Raw genomic sequence first — 16,630 nt, 5'->3', positions numbered from 1 at the left:
CAACTACAGGGGGATCACACTCCTGAGCCTTCCTGGTAAGGTCTATTCAGGGGTTCTGGAGAGGAGGGTCCATCAGATTGTTGAACCTCAGATTCAGGAGGAGCAATGTGGTTTTAGTCCTGGCCATGGAACACTGGGCCAGCTCTTAGCACATGGAACCTCCAGGATCCCCCTGGTGCGTGGGAATTTGCCCATCCAGTCTACATTTATTTTGTGGATTTGGAGAAGGCGTTTGACCGCGTCCCTCGGGGGGGCACTGGGGGATACTCCGGGAGTATGGGGTACCATGCCCTCTGATACGGGCTGTTAGGTCCCTGTATGACTGGTGTCAGAGCTTGGTCCGCATTGCCGGTAGTAAGTCGGGCTCGTTCCCAGTGAGAGTTGGACTCCGCCAAGGCTGCCCTTTGTCACCAATTCTGTTCATAACCTTTATGGACAGGATTTCTAGGTGCAGCCAAGGTGTGGAGGGCATCCGTTTTGGTGGCCTGAGGATCAGGTCTCTGCTTTTTGCAGATGATGTGGTCCTGTTGGCTTCATCAGAACGTGATCTTCAGCTTTCGCTGGAGCGGTTCGCAGCCGAGTGTGAAGCAGCTGGGATGAGAATCAGCTCCTCTAAATCTGAGACCATGGTCTTGATTCGGAAAAGGGTAGAATGCCTTCTCCGGGTCAGGGATGAGGTCCTGCCCCAAGTGGAGGAGTTTAAGTATCTCTGGGTCTTGTTCACGAGTGAGGGGAAACAGGAGTGTGAGATTGATAGGCAGATTGATGCTGCATCTGCAGTGATGCGGGCGTTGTACCGGTCTGATGCGATGAAGAGAGAGCTGAGTCAGAAGCTGAAGCTCTCGATTTACTGGTCGATCTGCGTTCCTACCCTCACTTGTGGTCATGAGCTTTGGGTAGTGACCGAAAAAACGAGATTGTGGATACAAGCGGCCAAAATGAGTTTTCTCCGAAGAGTGGCTGGGCTCTCCCTTAGAGATAGGGTGAGAAGCTCTGTCATTCGGGAGGGGCTGAGAGTAGACCCGCTGCTCCTCCACATCCAGATGAGCCAGTTGAGGTGGCTCGGGCATCTGGTCAGGATGCCTCCTGGACGCCCCCCTGGTGAGATTTTCCGGGCACGTCCAACCGGGAGGAGACCTAAAGGTAGACCCAGGACACGGCAGAGGGACTATGTCTCTCAGCTGGCCAGGGAACGCCTTGGGATTCCCCCGGAGGAGCTGGCCCAAGTGGCTGGGGAGAGGGAAGTCTGGGCATATCGCCTTAGGCTACTGCCCCCACGACCCGACTCTGGATAAGCGGATGGATGGATGGGTGGATGGATAGATGGATGGATTATAAATTGTGAATTTATTAGCAAAGCCTATCCCCACAACAAAAGCACATAAACAGGAATGATTGTCTAAAAACTCATAACTGGTTTACACCATAAAAAGGAGACCTGATCAGTCAAGTACAAACAAAATCCAAAAAGTGTTTGGTAACACTTGGTATGGTCCCGTGAGCTGGGTTTATAAATCATGTTTCCTCGTTCAAAGAGGAAGAGAAAACTAAACGAATAACAAAACATCTGGATCATTCAGCACCAAAAGTAGTAACGGAGACAAAATGATCCAGATTGTTATTTTTACAATATGTAAAATGAAGGTTATCAACTACATCATTTGCCCATTTGGAAGGAGTTGATCACAACAAGTATGGTGGTGGTAGTATCATGCTGTGGTACCGGTGTGTTGCACAAGCGAAATGACCTCCACCGTATTCAAACACTCCTGAAACCATCAGCCAGATGGTTGAAACTAATGATGATTGGACAATATTGGCATTAAACTGTAAAATTGTAAACATTTTTCAGCTTCGTCTCCTCCCACTCAAAATGTCAAAATATCACAGATCTGAGGTTTAGTTAGAGATATTTTAGTTTGTTTGGCACACGTGGCTTAACTTAAATTAAGTAGTTGTTATATTTCTCCCAGACAAAACTTAGAGTTTAAGTATGATCAAAGATATGTGATAGTTACTTAAAATGATTTAGTTTCTTTTTTTATTATGGGAGGACCCCAAATATATATATATTCATAACTCATAATTAGACAATATCGGTAGACTGGATATCAGTAAACGAGCTGACATCAAATGTCCCTAGTTGAAACTTCCACAGTTCAGTTTTAATTAACTTTATTTATATAGCGCCAAATCAGAACAAGTGTCATCTCAAGGCACTTCACACAGTAAACATTCCAATACAGTTCAGGTCATTAAGCCAATCAGTAAAAGTTTCCTGTATAAGGAACCCAGCATATTGCATGGAGTCACTGTCTAGTGTCAGTGACTTTACAGCAATCCTCATACTAAGCAAGCATGCAGCGACAGTGGAGAGGAAAACTCCCTTTTAACAGGAGTGGTAAGCAAAATAAAATATTTGGGGCACATTTTAAGAAGTGACCTCTGTGATGACGAGGACATTAAGAGGCAATGCAGTAAGCTGTACATGCAGGCTAACACTCTGGCACGTAACTTTGGCATGTGCTCAGATCCTGTTAAAGTGTCCCTCTTTCGTTCCTTTTGTACTCCTCTCTATACAGCCCACTTGTGGTGCAACTATAGTAAGGTAGTAATGAAGAAGCTTCAAGTGGCTTTTCAGGATGCTTTTAGAATCCTCATGAAGCTCCCTAGATGGACTTCGGCAAGTCACATGTTTGTTACGAGTAACATCCCTACTTTTCATGCGCTTCTGAGGCTCTTCATGTACAAATTCATCTGCCGACTGAGTTTGTCAGCTAACGCGGTTGTTAGAGCTCTGTCATCTTTATCTTACAGTGACACGAGGTACTCCTCAGTCCTTTTTAAACATTGGAGCAACTGCCTATACGGTTTTTAATTAGAATGTGTTTGTATTTTATTTTTATTTTTAGTTTTTATTCTTGTTATGGACATATCCCTTGTCTGAAATAAAGTTTGATTGATTGATTGAAACCTCCAGAGGATCCTGGCTCAGTGCCGTGTGTGGATGTTTCAACTCAACAGGGATTTACACTTGTACACCATGTAACATAATGTGAGTGGTTACTTTCAATCAATGATTAATAAGATGTGATATTCCATATAAATATGAGTTATCAATAGTATTGATTTTTTGCTATTTGATTTAAGATTAACCCAGTTCTTCTTGGTAGTTAAGGGGAATCACACCTTCATAATAATTTGAGACAGAGGTAAAAATAGTTTATAAAAATCTATTTAATACTATATTTCTACTACTAATGACGACACAGAACAAATTATGATGAATGATGGTTGGACAAGACAGCAGACAATGAATGAGATGATGGAATGTAAGCTTAGATCTTATAGTAAAACCTAAAGAAGTGTCTTACAAAATTGTGATGTCTTGTTTGTAAAATAAGTCTGACTGTAAGGTTTAACAAACTATCAGTTAATAAAACTATCCCACGCCAGTGTGCAGACTCTACAAACCCTTGTGTAAGGCTCCTGGTGATTCAGGAGCCAAAGAGGTCGGTACAGACAGGCTGCCGATGGAAATTACTTCTGTGGTATTTGAGGCACGTAGTTCCACCCTAAATACAAAACCTCTGGTCTGGGATACCCTCAGGGTGAATGCTGGCGGTCAGATGAAGTTTTTAAAGTTTGGCAAAAAAGGTTTGACCTTGAGGTAAAAGTAGGATGGTTCAATGCTTAATTGCTCTGCTTGGCCGGGCCGAGCAGATGGCAGAACTGAAGAGTTGGGGAAGTGAACTCTCTTTTATTAACTATTGTATATCAATTTGGACAAATCGGAATTGGACAAGTTAAAGTGGGCGTTATCAGAGACCTCAGACACCACTCCTGTCTCAAACACTTACAGAGGTTATCTCCTTTAATGTGAGGTAAAAATGTCAAAGATTCATAATAATATTATTAATGTGTGAATATCCTGATAAACAAATCATTATTCAATTCAACGTATAGACTAATCAGGTGTAATTTAAGATCTGGAATAAATCATTATAGGAATGAACATTTGTTAACTCATTATTCATCACTGTAGAGCAGGGCTATTCAAGTTCGGGCCTCGAGGGCCGGTATCCAGCACAATTTAGTGGTTTCTCTGGTCCAACACACTACATTCAGTGGTTGAGTCACCTGTGCAGCAGCTCATCAGGCTCTGCAGAAGCCTGTTAATCACCTGCTGATTGAAGTCAGGTGTGTTGAAGCGGGTTAAAACTAAAACGTGCTGGATAGCCCTGCTGTAGAGCATTCACATTATTGAAACAGTTTAGATTTAAAAACATTTTGGCCACTGTAGAAATTGATTGTAAACTTGTAACGTTAGAAGGTCATTTTCTGAGCCAAAAAATACAACTTTCTTAAAAGGGATTAGATAAAGAGTCTAGTGTCCTCTGAGGCGTCTTGGTGTCTTGTGATAAGGATAATGGTCAAGTTAAGAGATATTTATAATCGACTCCTCCTGGTGTCAGGTTGACACGATCTGTATGTTAAAGAAAGTTAGCGTCCGGTCATTTTAGTGAAATACATGACTCCAGCATGTTACATCCAACACTGGTTTCTGACTTTATAAAGCAGGCGAACATTAAGCTCCTGGATTGGTCGTCCCAAAGCCGTGACCTCAGCCATGTTGAACATTTGTGGACTGTGCTTCAAAGATGAGTCTGAATCCAGCCCAGCAGTGCATCTACTCCCATCTCCTGCATTTAATCAACTTCCAGACCACATAAGACATAGATACCCAGGTAAAGTTGGGTCCTCCCCCTTCCCTGTGATGGAACAGAAGTGTTCTTGCCAATCCAGAAGGAACCAAGGTCCATCTGAGGTCCCCGTGCCAGGGCCAAGCACTGCCGTATGCTCCCACCCTCTTGCCAGCGGCATACAAGTCAGGACCCAATCCCCCAGGCCCAGCCGATATCACCATCCGGGGAAGACCTCTCCCACACCCCTATCCACAATGCCCTCACCTCGACACCCCCCAGTGAACATACTAGGATAGGCTACAAGTCTGCGGCTATCTCAACGATTTCTGCATAACACTGTTGAAATACCAGCCAGAAAGACACCAGAAGGCCACAAATGTGGCACAAGTGTTTGGTTGGGCTGCAATGTGGTGTATGTTTCATTTCCGGAACTGCGCTGCTCTGGGTGGCTGCATGTTGGAGTAGCTCTGTTGACTATATGTAAGTTTTGCCTTTTCTCTGACTTTTTTCTTCTAGTTTCTCAAGAAAAACTGCATTTTTTTGGACAGTTTACTTTTCTATTTCTGGTGCTGTGAAGCTTGGAGGATTTTTACTGTTATTTTTTTAGCTTTTTCACTTTTTGAGCATTTGTTATGATATGTAACCATGGCAACAAGCTGGTTTACAATCGGGAGCAGCTGATTAACATTGGAAAGGATGAAATAATACCTCAACTGAAGCCACAAATCCCAAATGAGCTAAAACGCAAGAAGCGTGGGTGCAGAGCGGGAGCAAAACGGAGACAGAGAAAGAGGAAATTCAAACCATCTCTTCCATCGATCATAATGGGCAATGTGAGATTACTGGCCAACAAGATGGAGGAACTCCAAGCCCTTTCAAGGACTCAGCCAGAGTTTCGGCAGTTTCGGAACCGCTGGAGGAGATAATGCAAAGAAGGATTCTCCAGAGAATCAAGAAAATTATGGTTAACCCTGAGCATTCTCTTCACAAGACAGTCCGACAACGGAAGAGTGTCTTCAGTCAGAGGCTTCTTCAGTTTGGCTGCAACACTGACCGCTACTGGAGATCCTTCCTGCCAACAGCCATTGTAATATACAATAACTCTTTGATGACTTGATTATTATTATTATACTGAGCTACTACAGCAATCAATTTCCCTCTGGGATTATAAAGTATTTTTGAATTGAATTGAATGTTTGAGCCTGTAGTTCATGTTTTTGAAAATTAACTTAAGTTGTATTTTGTACAATCATTTCACTCTTGAAAACAAACAGTTCATATATATTTTTAAAAGCCTGAAATGAACAAGACCCAATAAGCTTTCCTGCTAAGACGAACCGTCTCAATGCAGATCTCTGCAGCTCCCGTTACAAAACACAAAGGAAATCTCTGACAGTGTGCACATGCTTGTGAGTGTTTCCAAAGAAGGGTAATCTTTTGAAGCTCTCAGATTAGTAATCCCCATGAGTGCTGCTGGCCATAGACCTAGTGGTGTTTTCTGTGCTGCAACCTGCATGGAGGTTCAAAGTCAACATGTGCAACATGAGGCGAATGATGGGACACATCAAAGTAACACTTGACGACGTGTGCTGTCTAAAGATCAGAGCCGGCTAAGTGGGATCGCCTACATAAACAAATCAAACGCACCTACGTTTTCAGAGTTTGTCCAGTGAAATGTGCCCACATGTCGAGGATTTTAATGGCCCTGATGCAGCGGATGTCTATGATCGTTTCATGGTGGTGGTGCAGATTTATTAGAGACAGATTGAAAACGTAACACATACATCTTTATTGTCTAGTTAATTAGAACAAGCGGCTGATAAATAATTTATCTCTTCATTTTGCTCTGGTAAAGAAAATTCTTGCTGCCAGTGCTCAGCACCACTTCAGACATGAATCCTGTCACAGCTGACACTAAACAACAGGAATATTAGGTTGTGTGTTAAACAGGCCGGGTTGTTAAGAGTCATTTAACATTTTGCTCTGTATTGTATTTCTTTCCTGTGCCAGAGCCCGTTTCCTGTGGTGGTGCTGTGTCAAACCCTGATGACCCTTTGGTTCCTGCAAGTCGCATGGAGCCAGGTCTGCCACGAGCCCCGGGGCCTCACTGCCAGCCACCGAGCTACCTCAGCCCCGCCCAGCTCAACGCGTTCCTCTGCCTTTTCTGGATCTCAACTTTCACTTGTCCCTCTAATGGTTCCATTAAACCAACACCTTTCTCCTTAAATGCTTCCCCCCCTTTCCTTCCCTACTTTCTTACATGCCACCTCCAGGCTAATGTAGCCCCTTCTCCTTAGTATTTCCATCTGTCCACACCTCCTCTCTTTGTCCCCCTGTCCAGGTCAGAAGAGGGTCTGTCAGACATTTCCTGAGCAAGTTGCAAATTCTGACCACACCTCGTGAGGGGATTTCAGAAACTACCGTCAGTGACATCCTGCAGAAGCACGGAGACGTGCACCCACTCCCTACTCTAATTAAAAAAAAAAAAAAGACTTCTAAGAGGTTTTATGAAGGCTTTTGTGACAGCTGAACCTGCCATATACATGATAAAAGAAAACTTGAATGAGCAGCACTGGTGTTTTATCAGCACTCCATCTAGACTAAGCAAAAACAGAGCCAGCATGTTTAAATTTATTCTGAAGGAAATCAAAGTCACTGTCAACAGATAGCTGTTAGAACTTCTGTCTGAGCCAAGATCTCCGCTGAATAAAACATAATTCAAATCATGGGACTCTTGCTCCAAAGGCAGCCTCTCTGCTGCTGAGTAGGAACTGTTACATCACAAACTGGTCACATGGTAGAAGTTACAGATCTCCCTCACCTCATGGCTAGAATTAAATATAGCTACCGCTACTAGTACAGATTTTATACTGACATGTGGGATGACACAAACATGGCCAAACATCCATTATGGCGCAGATCTCCTGTGATGTTGAACAGACTCTCTGTGGTGTGTGAGTTTGTGTGTGTTGGCACAGGCCTTCATGTTCCACAGGCCAGTGAGTCTTTAACTTGGCCTCACGTCTCCTTAGATCCAAGGTCATGAAAACGCGCTTGTGCACGCGTGCCGGCAGCAATAACACACTTCTGTGTGAATCTCTGCACACCGCCCCTCTAGTCTTCTTCCAGGCTAGGTCAGAGGCAGGAAGTGAGTAGAGAGAAAGGGAGGAAGCAGAAGCGGCTCTTGCTGGCTGCAGGTACTGACCCCAAGCCTTGACCTTTGACTCCAACCTGCATCATTCTGACATAACCGACTGACAAAACACAGACGTGCAAATGCAGCTTTAAATACCTGATACTTCAAAGGTTAGAGAAAGTATGAATGTTGATCTGTTTATGTGATGACTGAGTCACACTGAAGAAGAAAAAAGCAAAAAAAAAAAAACACAACATTATAATTTAAACCTTTATTTGACAAGAATTAAAGCGTGTGTTTTTGTTGACTTGTTACATTTACAGAAGTGGCCATCCATATACTTTCCTTTATCAAACACTTTGATAAAGTTGGAGGTACAGCTGTTAAGAGTCACGAGTCCTGTCCAAATCAAACCAAAGGATAAAGTGATAAAAGCACTCTCACTTCAGATTTAAACCCTTCATATCAACACTAAAACATAGTGTGGTGGATTTGGGACAGGAATCATGACTTTGGAGGGACTGTGGTTTCTTTCTCCTTGGAGCTGCCTCACCAGTTCCAGAAAAAGTGCCTGCTGCCATGTTTGGCAGGCTCCAGTTTGCCCTCGATGACTGGATTGGGCTCAGGACGAGGTCTAGAATGGTAGGGGTTCTCTGGGATGGCACGTGAGGTTGACACTTTGGTCACCTGTAATGTAAACAAAAACAGCTGTCAATCATACTTGTCAGCACTTATAAAACGCCTAACCATCACCATTTTAACATTTATATAAAGGTCATTTTAGATGACAACAGAAAATAGTATGTACATAGTTAACCGATTAAATTCCATTATGACATAACCGGGTATACTATGTTTGCAGATCGTGTCTATCTACCGCACTTGTGTGTAATATATTCTGGTGTCACGAGAGGATGTGAGAGCACCATTATCAAAATATGTTTACTCACAGAGATGGCGAGGTGAGCTCGTCACATGGTTCAAAATTAATTTACTCAAAGAAGCAGTCAAGAAAGTACACAGCATGGGAGCATTTTGATCTTGGTAGTGCACACACCAAAGTGCTTAGCCTGGCAGAACATGGAAATGAAGCCACATAGCAAACTGAACCAAAACCAGGGAACAGCTTATGGGCTCGACACACGGGAGGCGACATCGCCTCTCCTCCATTCATTTTCAATGAGACATGCGCGACAAAGCGATAATCGCGGGTCTCCCTCCTACTAAGAGAAACGTGAAAAACGTGTGTGAAATTTTGCGCTCGTGCACATGTCGTGCACAGGCAACACAGAGAAGCGATCCCACAAAGTTGAAATATTTTCAACTTTTCATCGCTGTCGCTCCGGCAAGGACCAATCAACGGAGGTTTCATTCACTGACCAATGAGCGGACAGGATGCTCCGTACAAACATGGAGGAGAAGTTGATTATTATTATGTTTTATAGTAAAATCAGAAGTAAGATTTCACATAACTCTAGCAGCACCTTGTGAAACATCATATCTACCACTTTATTAACTCTGAACCGCTTAAATAACCTTAATTCCCTCCAGCCTGACACAGCCAAACAAATTAACGGAACTTTCGATTTCGCCATGGAACGGAACGCGTAGACGGCTTTGCTGCTGGCCGCTGCCGCGGGTCGCCTCCCGTGTGTCAGGTAATAAAAGCGACAGCGACGAATTTCGATGATCGCGGTCGTTTGTCGCCTCCCGTGTGTCGAGCCCCTTAGTCGCCTGCCTATACGTCGCCATATTTGTTGTTTTGTTCTGTCGCATCATCCTGCCCACTAAACCAACAGACTGATTGGCAAGGCACAAGACTATTTGCGTCTGTTGAGGTTCCTATGGAACATGGCTAGACCGACATGCTGAGCAAAATCTTTTTGCTTTGGCTACTGCCCGTCTAGACATCTAGGCTAAGCAGTCTTTTACAGGTCAGCAAATTACTTAATGTATTTTTCTTTTCTTTTTCTTTTTTTTTTTTTTTTTTGCTGAGCTTAAGTAGTGTTATAGCATGAATTCTACACAAAGTTTTATAAATGATGCCCTAGATATTTTATGCAAGTGCTCAAATCCTGATACTTGTTCCATCAATCCAACAGCAGACTGGAATACTGCTTCTTTCTCTTCTGTTTCAGACAGAAACCTTGAAAATAGTTTTCAGCATTAGGGAAAGGGCGACTGGTGAGTACAATTGATTACTTAAATAATTTAGGAACAAGTGTGAAAACGTAACAACAAAAATAATCAAGTGTATAATGATCACTTAAAAAACCTTTCATTTTTTGTTTCATAAGTAAGACGGAGCTCTTTCAAGGTGATCAACTTTCAGAACAGGGTTCTTTAAACTGCCCAGCACTTATGATGATTGCTTTAACAGTATTTCAGTCTCATAGTGACATGTGCAGAAAGGTGATTAGTCACTAACAGATTCTGATGTTTGTCTTTTAAACACCATAAAACCAGACTGAAATTTTGTTGAGGGCATAGCACAGGTGCAATCAGAGCCTTCTGCACAGCAAGAATGGAGGCAATCAGCCAAAATGCTCACATTGTGAACAACTTAACGAGTCTTACCTTAGACAGCTCTCCCAGGTCAGGTCTCTTCCAGCCCAGTTTATCAAGGACACAGTTGTCAAAAGCATGCTGCTGTTTGCGGCAGTGGCGTAGTTCTAACAATTTGCTGTAATCCAGACAGGTCCAGTATTCTGTGAAAGGCTCGGCACAGTTTCCCTTGATTTGTCTGGAAAACAGAGTGAAGAAATAGAAATACCTCTCAATCAGAGCTAAATGTGTTACTAAATAGGGATGCTAGGGTCACTAGGGATGCTCCGATACGATCACGTGATTGGAAACCAAGGTTGATCACATGATTTTGAAAGGATCGGGATTGGGAGAAATAAATTGGTTTTAACGTTTTAAAACAACAAACATGACTTTTTTAATTCATCCTGAGATTTTCAAATAGAACAAAAATGGCTTAGTTTTAATTTCAATAGGTTCCTCTACATCAATATTATTTATTGTTCAATACAACACCTTAACGTCACTCAATTTATGGCAGGCAGGGACTCGGACACCAAGGTGCAGCTGTTAGCAAACAGGCTAACGCAGAGCTAACGTGCCTCCACAGGAGAGCTAAATGTCTTAAGCTTGGTGGCATTTTAAACCGAACAGTAAAGGCAGAGCAACAGACACTTGTAATGTGTCCATACTGGGCAATAAACACGCTGGAAAAGATAGAGCTCCGTAATTAACTGCCTTGACACAGACTACTTTCGCCATCGGCCTTTTCCATCAGACGTAAACAAAGCAAACCACCGGTCTCCAGTTTGCCTCTAACAGTCCCAGTTCACAGTGAAGTCAGAGTCAGCCGACAGAGAAAGCAACGACAAACTGCCAACAACCTGCAAAAGGTCAGATATTCTAGTTTTCCTGAAGCACTTGAGCTGCGCGTTGGAGCTACAGGTGTTATGCAGGGAAAAGTGACCCTGCCAGTCGAGGCTTCGCCTGCTTGTTCCATTGCTCAATACAGCTGCATATTGAGGGAGTAAACAACTTGAAATAAGAGCAAAGCTGGTACGTTTTAATATATTCATAATATAAACATGTTTTTTAATCAGTGTCCTTCCTGCACCCGTTCCCGTCCCCCCGTTCCCGCCTCCCCTTTTACCATTCCTTGTTGAAAATTTTAAATTAAAATCAGGTGGGGAGGCCTCTGTGAGAACAACAGGGGCATCTGAACTCAGCCATGTTTCAGTTAAAAATAAACACTGAAGATTAAAATCTAAAATCAGGTCATTTATAATAAAAGTTTTGTTCAGCAGAGAGCAAACATTAAAAAGAGCCATATTGACAGATGCTGGAGGTAGAGTGGCTGTGTGATTTACTGAACTTGAGAGAAGTAGCGCTGCGAGCGGCTGCGGCCCACACAGCACCAGAACCGCTCACGCTTAGCCTGGCGGGTGGGCAAGCAAAGCCTGGCTTATAAAGCGCTGAGGGAGACCCTGCATTGTGGGTGTGGAAGAGCTCTTATTTTCACTATTAAACAGCCCTGACTTCTACTGCGTACGGGGTTCGGAGACCACAAAGAGGGGGCCCGCGGGCCGCCTATTGAGGACCGCTGGCCTAGATAATCAGATACTTCCCAAAAAACCCAGACATAAAAAAAGGTTAGACCCAAATTTCCAGTGGGTACGTTGTTTTTAGTGAAACCAAGATCATATATGCATAAACGTATCAACAAAATGCAAAAAGTCCGTCACTGTTTTTAGAGTTTTGTCAATTATGAAAATTAAACTTACTTATTTAATTGTTTTACTGACTGTGTGCAAACTTTGTAAATGTTTTACACTCATGATGCCTTGAGCTATCCAGGCTAAACAAGGTACAGAAATTTACAATCAGCAAAGATAAACATCTACTTTCAGTTTGGACTAGAGTCTACTTATAAAGAATTTCCTGCTTTGATTGTACCAGAGTTGTTTATTTTCCTTTGATACTCTTGCAGCACTAGTTTTAGATTATAAGTGTCATAGTACTTGGCTAGTACATTGTCATTATTTTAACAACCCTCTGACATGAAAACATGAACATGAAACTTTTGAAATCTACCAAGTACATTTAACAACTGTCCAAGAGCAGAACTCACAATTTCAGGCCACAGTTACTTCCCACATGTCCATCACCGGAGTAAGAAATATAAAAACCTTTGACCATAATTCCCCTCTGACTAGAGTTTCTTTAGGCCTGTACTCTAACAGCTCCTGAGTTCAGCCATACTGCCTGCTGCCTTCTGAAAATGTCATTATCCCATTCGACCAACTGGGCACAGCATTTTCTGACGTGAAACTATTCATTTAAGACAAAGTTTAGAAAAGAGAAGAAAGTCCACTGATTCATTATTCTATTCAATAAAATGAGTCATGACATAAAAAACTGCCAGGCTATGCCCTCTCTACATTAAGCAGCATGTTAAAACTCCAGAAATATTGAAAATTATCTAATTAAAGACTGATACTATTTGAAAAAGTCAATATCAAAAACACAAAAAACAAATAAATGAATACCTAAAGAAGTTGACTGCACACTCATTGACCTTCCTCCCTTCCTCTAGACACTTCCTTGGGTCCTTCTCCTCCCAGCGACAGAGCATGAACTCCTTGTTGGGTTTGTCACACTGGGAGCCATAATGGTGGGCAGCAGCCTTCAGCACCGCGGATGAAACACTTACCTGGACAAAGAAAGACAAAAAAATAAATGTAAACAAATGAGTGCACCGACTGAATAACACATCACTGATAGGACTACACATTATATTAAAAAATCTAGTTGTTGCATGATAATGTGAATATCAATATCACAAAAAATGTTCATGCAAAATAAAGTTAATTTGCAAATCAGGTGGACGTCTAAATTTCTGTGGGCTCGGCTCAACTGTACATTAATATTTTGATAGCCATACATAGTTAACTAGCCAGTAAAATCAGTGTCAACTGGTCATTTCTATAATGGCATACATAATGTAGTTACTAAAGACTGAAAACCTTGTTTTATGTACAGTTTTGTACACACAGAATTTTTTATGTTTACACCTTTTCCAAATTCAAGCACTTTTCCAGGATCTTTTATTGGTGATGACTTACACATTTATGAACAGAACATATAGGCCCAAAACAATTATTCCATTCCCTTGTCCCATAAAAGTAAAAATCATTTCACTACAAGTAACTCTGGTTAAAAATTCCTTTGAAAATACTGCATGGATTTCAGATTTCAAGCACCAGTTAGAACCCTGAACATTCTTGTTGTTCTTATTAAGTAAAAAGCAATGAACACACAAACACAGTTGGGAGATCACAATTGAATTTTTTTCTTTTAGTTTGAAAGTTTACTCTTCCCATTTGCTTATTTTACAAAACACTGTTTTTGTACTTTTCGTTTGAATTATTCAACTAACAAAGAATGTTACTTTTGAGTTGTTATGAAATTGATTAATTTCCATATGTAACCTCATGTATAATACAGTCAATTACTCAAAAAGGCAAGGTAGCTTTATTTGTATAGCCTCTTACAACAGTATAAAACCGGCCAAAGTGCTTCACAGAAATTATTAAAAAAAAATAAACTTCATTTACAAAGTGCATTCATCAGTTACTTTTTAACACTTAGGAGTGATAGTATTGTGAAATATTTTGCATTATTTCCACTGGCATTACATGTCTGCAAATGGGCTTTATTTTCGTTACAAATAAAATAGTATTTGTTCCCAGACGTGTACCTTCAGATGATAAATTGGACATTACTGAAGGTGAAAAAGGACTAACTACTGCAAATGCTGATACACATAATACATTAATGTAGGCTAGATAAGGCATGGCAGCTTTATTTATATAGATCTGGGTTTTGAGAGGAGGGCTGCTAAGATGCATCATACACGTTTCAAGGACAATCCAAAAGGACACCACTGACAATATCAACCAGTCAAATAAGTGAGGGTGGTTGCCATAAGCATTTATATCCTCACTAGCATAAAACTCGAAGTATACTTAGCATAGACACTGCACGGACAAAGTCTACGTTAACGTCACTCGACCGAACATAATTCACACTCCCGTTCACTACATCGGGGATATTGTGTTTTACCGACAGAAATGACCGATGTTCGGCCCCACTGTCGTACTTTCAAACTGTTTGTCCCTGCTACAAGCGTTTGCTGCTAGCCGGTTAGCTTGCTAATTAGCTAACAAACATATCCTCTAATAGCTAAACAATAACCGCTGCTCACCTCATCCACCTTCAGCTCCTGCAGTGTGGGAATTTCCGGCGCTGGCATGACTATGTTCTTGTACGCCTAAACCATTGAAAAATACTAAATACCGTTAGCGGAAAAACAATCAATGTCCTCCTCGCCTACCGAGCAACGAGGATTGAACAGGCCGCGGAGAAGGTCAGTTAGCTTCGACTTGTTGCTATCAGGAGGCGCGCGTTCTGATGACGAAATCAAACCCGTTTTCGAAAAAAGTCGTACTATTTGTTTTTCAATGCTGTGTTGTTGAAAATAGTTTTATATAAGAAAAGACTCTTATTTGGTAAAAGGCAACAGATTTTTATTCCTACTTTTTATTGATCATTTATCGCGTTGTCATGGTAACAGAATGCTGAACCTCTCGTTATCTTGCATCGTTCTTGAGTTGTGCTAGACCTTCTAAACATCTTTAATAAAAAATATTTTTTATTTCATTTATTAGCCAATGGATATCACTGGAAGCAGTTACAAAGGAAGCACACAAAATGGCAGGTATGTACTATTTACTTTTACTATATTATCATCACTATTCGTGCCCTGAAGTTGGGTTTTACTAAAGAAAAGTTTGATTAAGACAGTTCAGGATAAAAATGAAGAACAAATAGCACAGGCAAAGCAGCATATATATCTTCACTCTCTCAGGATGGATGGAGAAGGCGAGTACACGTTTCCCACTGACACTAAATATGTGGGAGGGATGAAAGATGGGATGTTTCATGGCAAGGGAGTGCTGTTTTTTCCAAATGGAAGTAAATATGAAGCCACCTGGGAAAACGGCTTAGCTATAAAGGTGAGATCTATCTATCTATCTATCTATCTATCTATCTATCTATCTATCTATCTATCTATCTATCTATCTATCTATCTATCTATCTATCTATCTATCTATCTATCTATCTATCTATCTATCTATCTATCTATCTATCTATCATCTATCTATCTATCTATCTATCTATCTATCTATCTATCTATCTATCTATCTATCTATCTATCTATCTATCTATCTATCTATCTATCATCTATCTATCTATCTATCTATCTATCTATCTATCTATCTATCTATCTATCTATCTATCTATCTATCATCTATCTATCTATCTATCTATCTGTCATCTATCTAGCTATCTAGCTATCTATCTATCTATCTATCTATCTATCTATCTATCTATCTATCTATCTATCTATCTATCTATCTATCTATCTATCTATCGATCTATCTATCTATCTATCTATCTATCTATCTATCTATCTATCTATCTATCTATCTATCTATCTATCTATCTATCTATCTATCTATCATCTATCTATCTATCTATCTATCTATCTATCTATCTATCTATCTATCATCTATCTATCTATCTATCTATCTATCTATCTATCTATCTATCTATCTATCTATCTATCTATCTATCTATCTATCTATCTATCTATCTATCTATCTATCTATCTATCTATCTATCTATCTATCTATCTATCTATCTATCTATCTATCTAGCTATCTATCTATCTATCTATCTGTCATCTATCTAGCTATCTAGCTATCTAGCTATCTGTCTATCATCTATCTATCAATCTATCTATCTATCTATCTATCTATCTATCTATCTATCTATCTATCTATCTATCTATCTATCTATCTATCTATCTATCTATCTATCTATCTATCTATCTATCTATCTATCTATCTATCTATCTATCTATCTATCTATCTATCATCTATCTATCTATCTATCTATCTATCTATATCTATCTATCTATCTATCTATCTATCTATCTATCTATCTATCTATCTATCTATCTATCTATCTATCTATCTATCTATCTATCTATCTATCTATCTATCTATCTATCTATCTATCTGTCTGTCTGTCTGTCTGTCTGTCTGTCTGTCTGTCTGTCTGTCTGTCTGTCTGTGTGTCCTAAATTCATGCCAGCTTGCCTGCATCAACATCCACAGTTGTGTGTTTCACATTGCTTTGG

At 40.8% G+C, this 16,630-nt stretch overlaps 2 protein-coding genes across 3 annotated transcripts in view; one reads left to right on the top strand and one right to left on the bottom strand.

Annotated features, from left to right (window-relative positions):
- Positions 1–8,098: 8,098 nt before the first annotated feature.
- ndufa8 (NADH:ubiquinone oxidoreductase subunit A8) lies at positions 8,099–14,829 on the bottom strand. Its single transcript, XM_070552296.1, has 4 exons — positions 14,630–14,829; positions 12,912–13,075; positions 10,420–10,585; positions 8,099–8,529 (listed from the first exon to the last, which is right to left on the bottom strand). Exons 1-4 carry the CDS (start codon positions 14,675–14,677, stop codon positions 8,392–8,394), a joined length of 516 nt encoding a protein of 171 aa, XP_070408397.1. The 5' UTR covers positions 14,678–14,829; the 3' UTR covers positions 8,099–8,391.
- A 45-nt stretch (positions 14,830–14,874) lies between these two features.
- The window catches only part of morn5 (MORN repeat containing 5), a 32,664-nt gene continuing 30,908 nt past the window's right edge, over positions 14,875–16,630 (top strand). The window contains exons 1-2 of one of the 2 annotated variants that reach the window (XM_070552294.1): positions 14,875–15,142; positions 15,293–15,440. In XM_070552294.1, the coding sequence (XP_070408395.1) occupies positions 15,096–15,142; positions 15,293–15,440 (195 nt within the window). In that variant the 5' untranslated portion in view covers positions 14,875–15,095. The remainder of the gene's footprint in view (positions 15,143–15,292; positions 15,441–16,630) is intronic. The other variant, XM_070552295.1, reaches the window with a different exon arrangement.

This window comes from Nothobranchius furzeri, chromosome 6, assembly GCF_043380555.1.
Source record: "Nothobranchius furzeri strain GRZ-AD chromosome 6, NfurGRZ-RIMD1, whole genome shotgun sequence".
NCBI classification, from domain to species: Eukaryota; Metazoa; Chordata; class Actinopteri; order Cyprinodontiformes; family Nothobranchiidae; genus Nothobranchius; species Nothobranchius furzeri.
The sequence above is the reverse complement of the archived record's forward strand: the minus strand, read 5'-3'. Positions and strand labels throughout refer to the sequence as shown.

Excerpts from the sequence above, each read along its gene's own strand:
- ndufa8 (XM_070552296.1), bottom strand. The coding sequence starts at position 14,677 with ATGCCAGCGCCGGAAATTCCCACACTGCAGGAGCTGAAGGTGGATGAG. Across the intron at positions 13,076-14,629 it reads AGGAGCTGAAGGTGGATGAG|GTAAGTGTTTCATCCGCGGT; the intron begins GTGAGCAGCGGT and ends TTCTTTGTCCAG. Across the intron at positions 10,586-12,911 it reads TGTGCAGTCAACTTCTTTAG|ACAAATCAAGGGAAACTGTG; the intron begins GTATTCATTTAT and ends TCTGTTTTCCAG.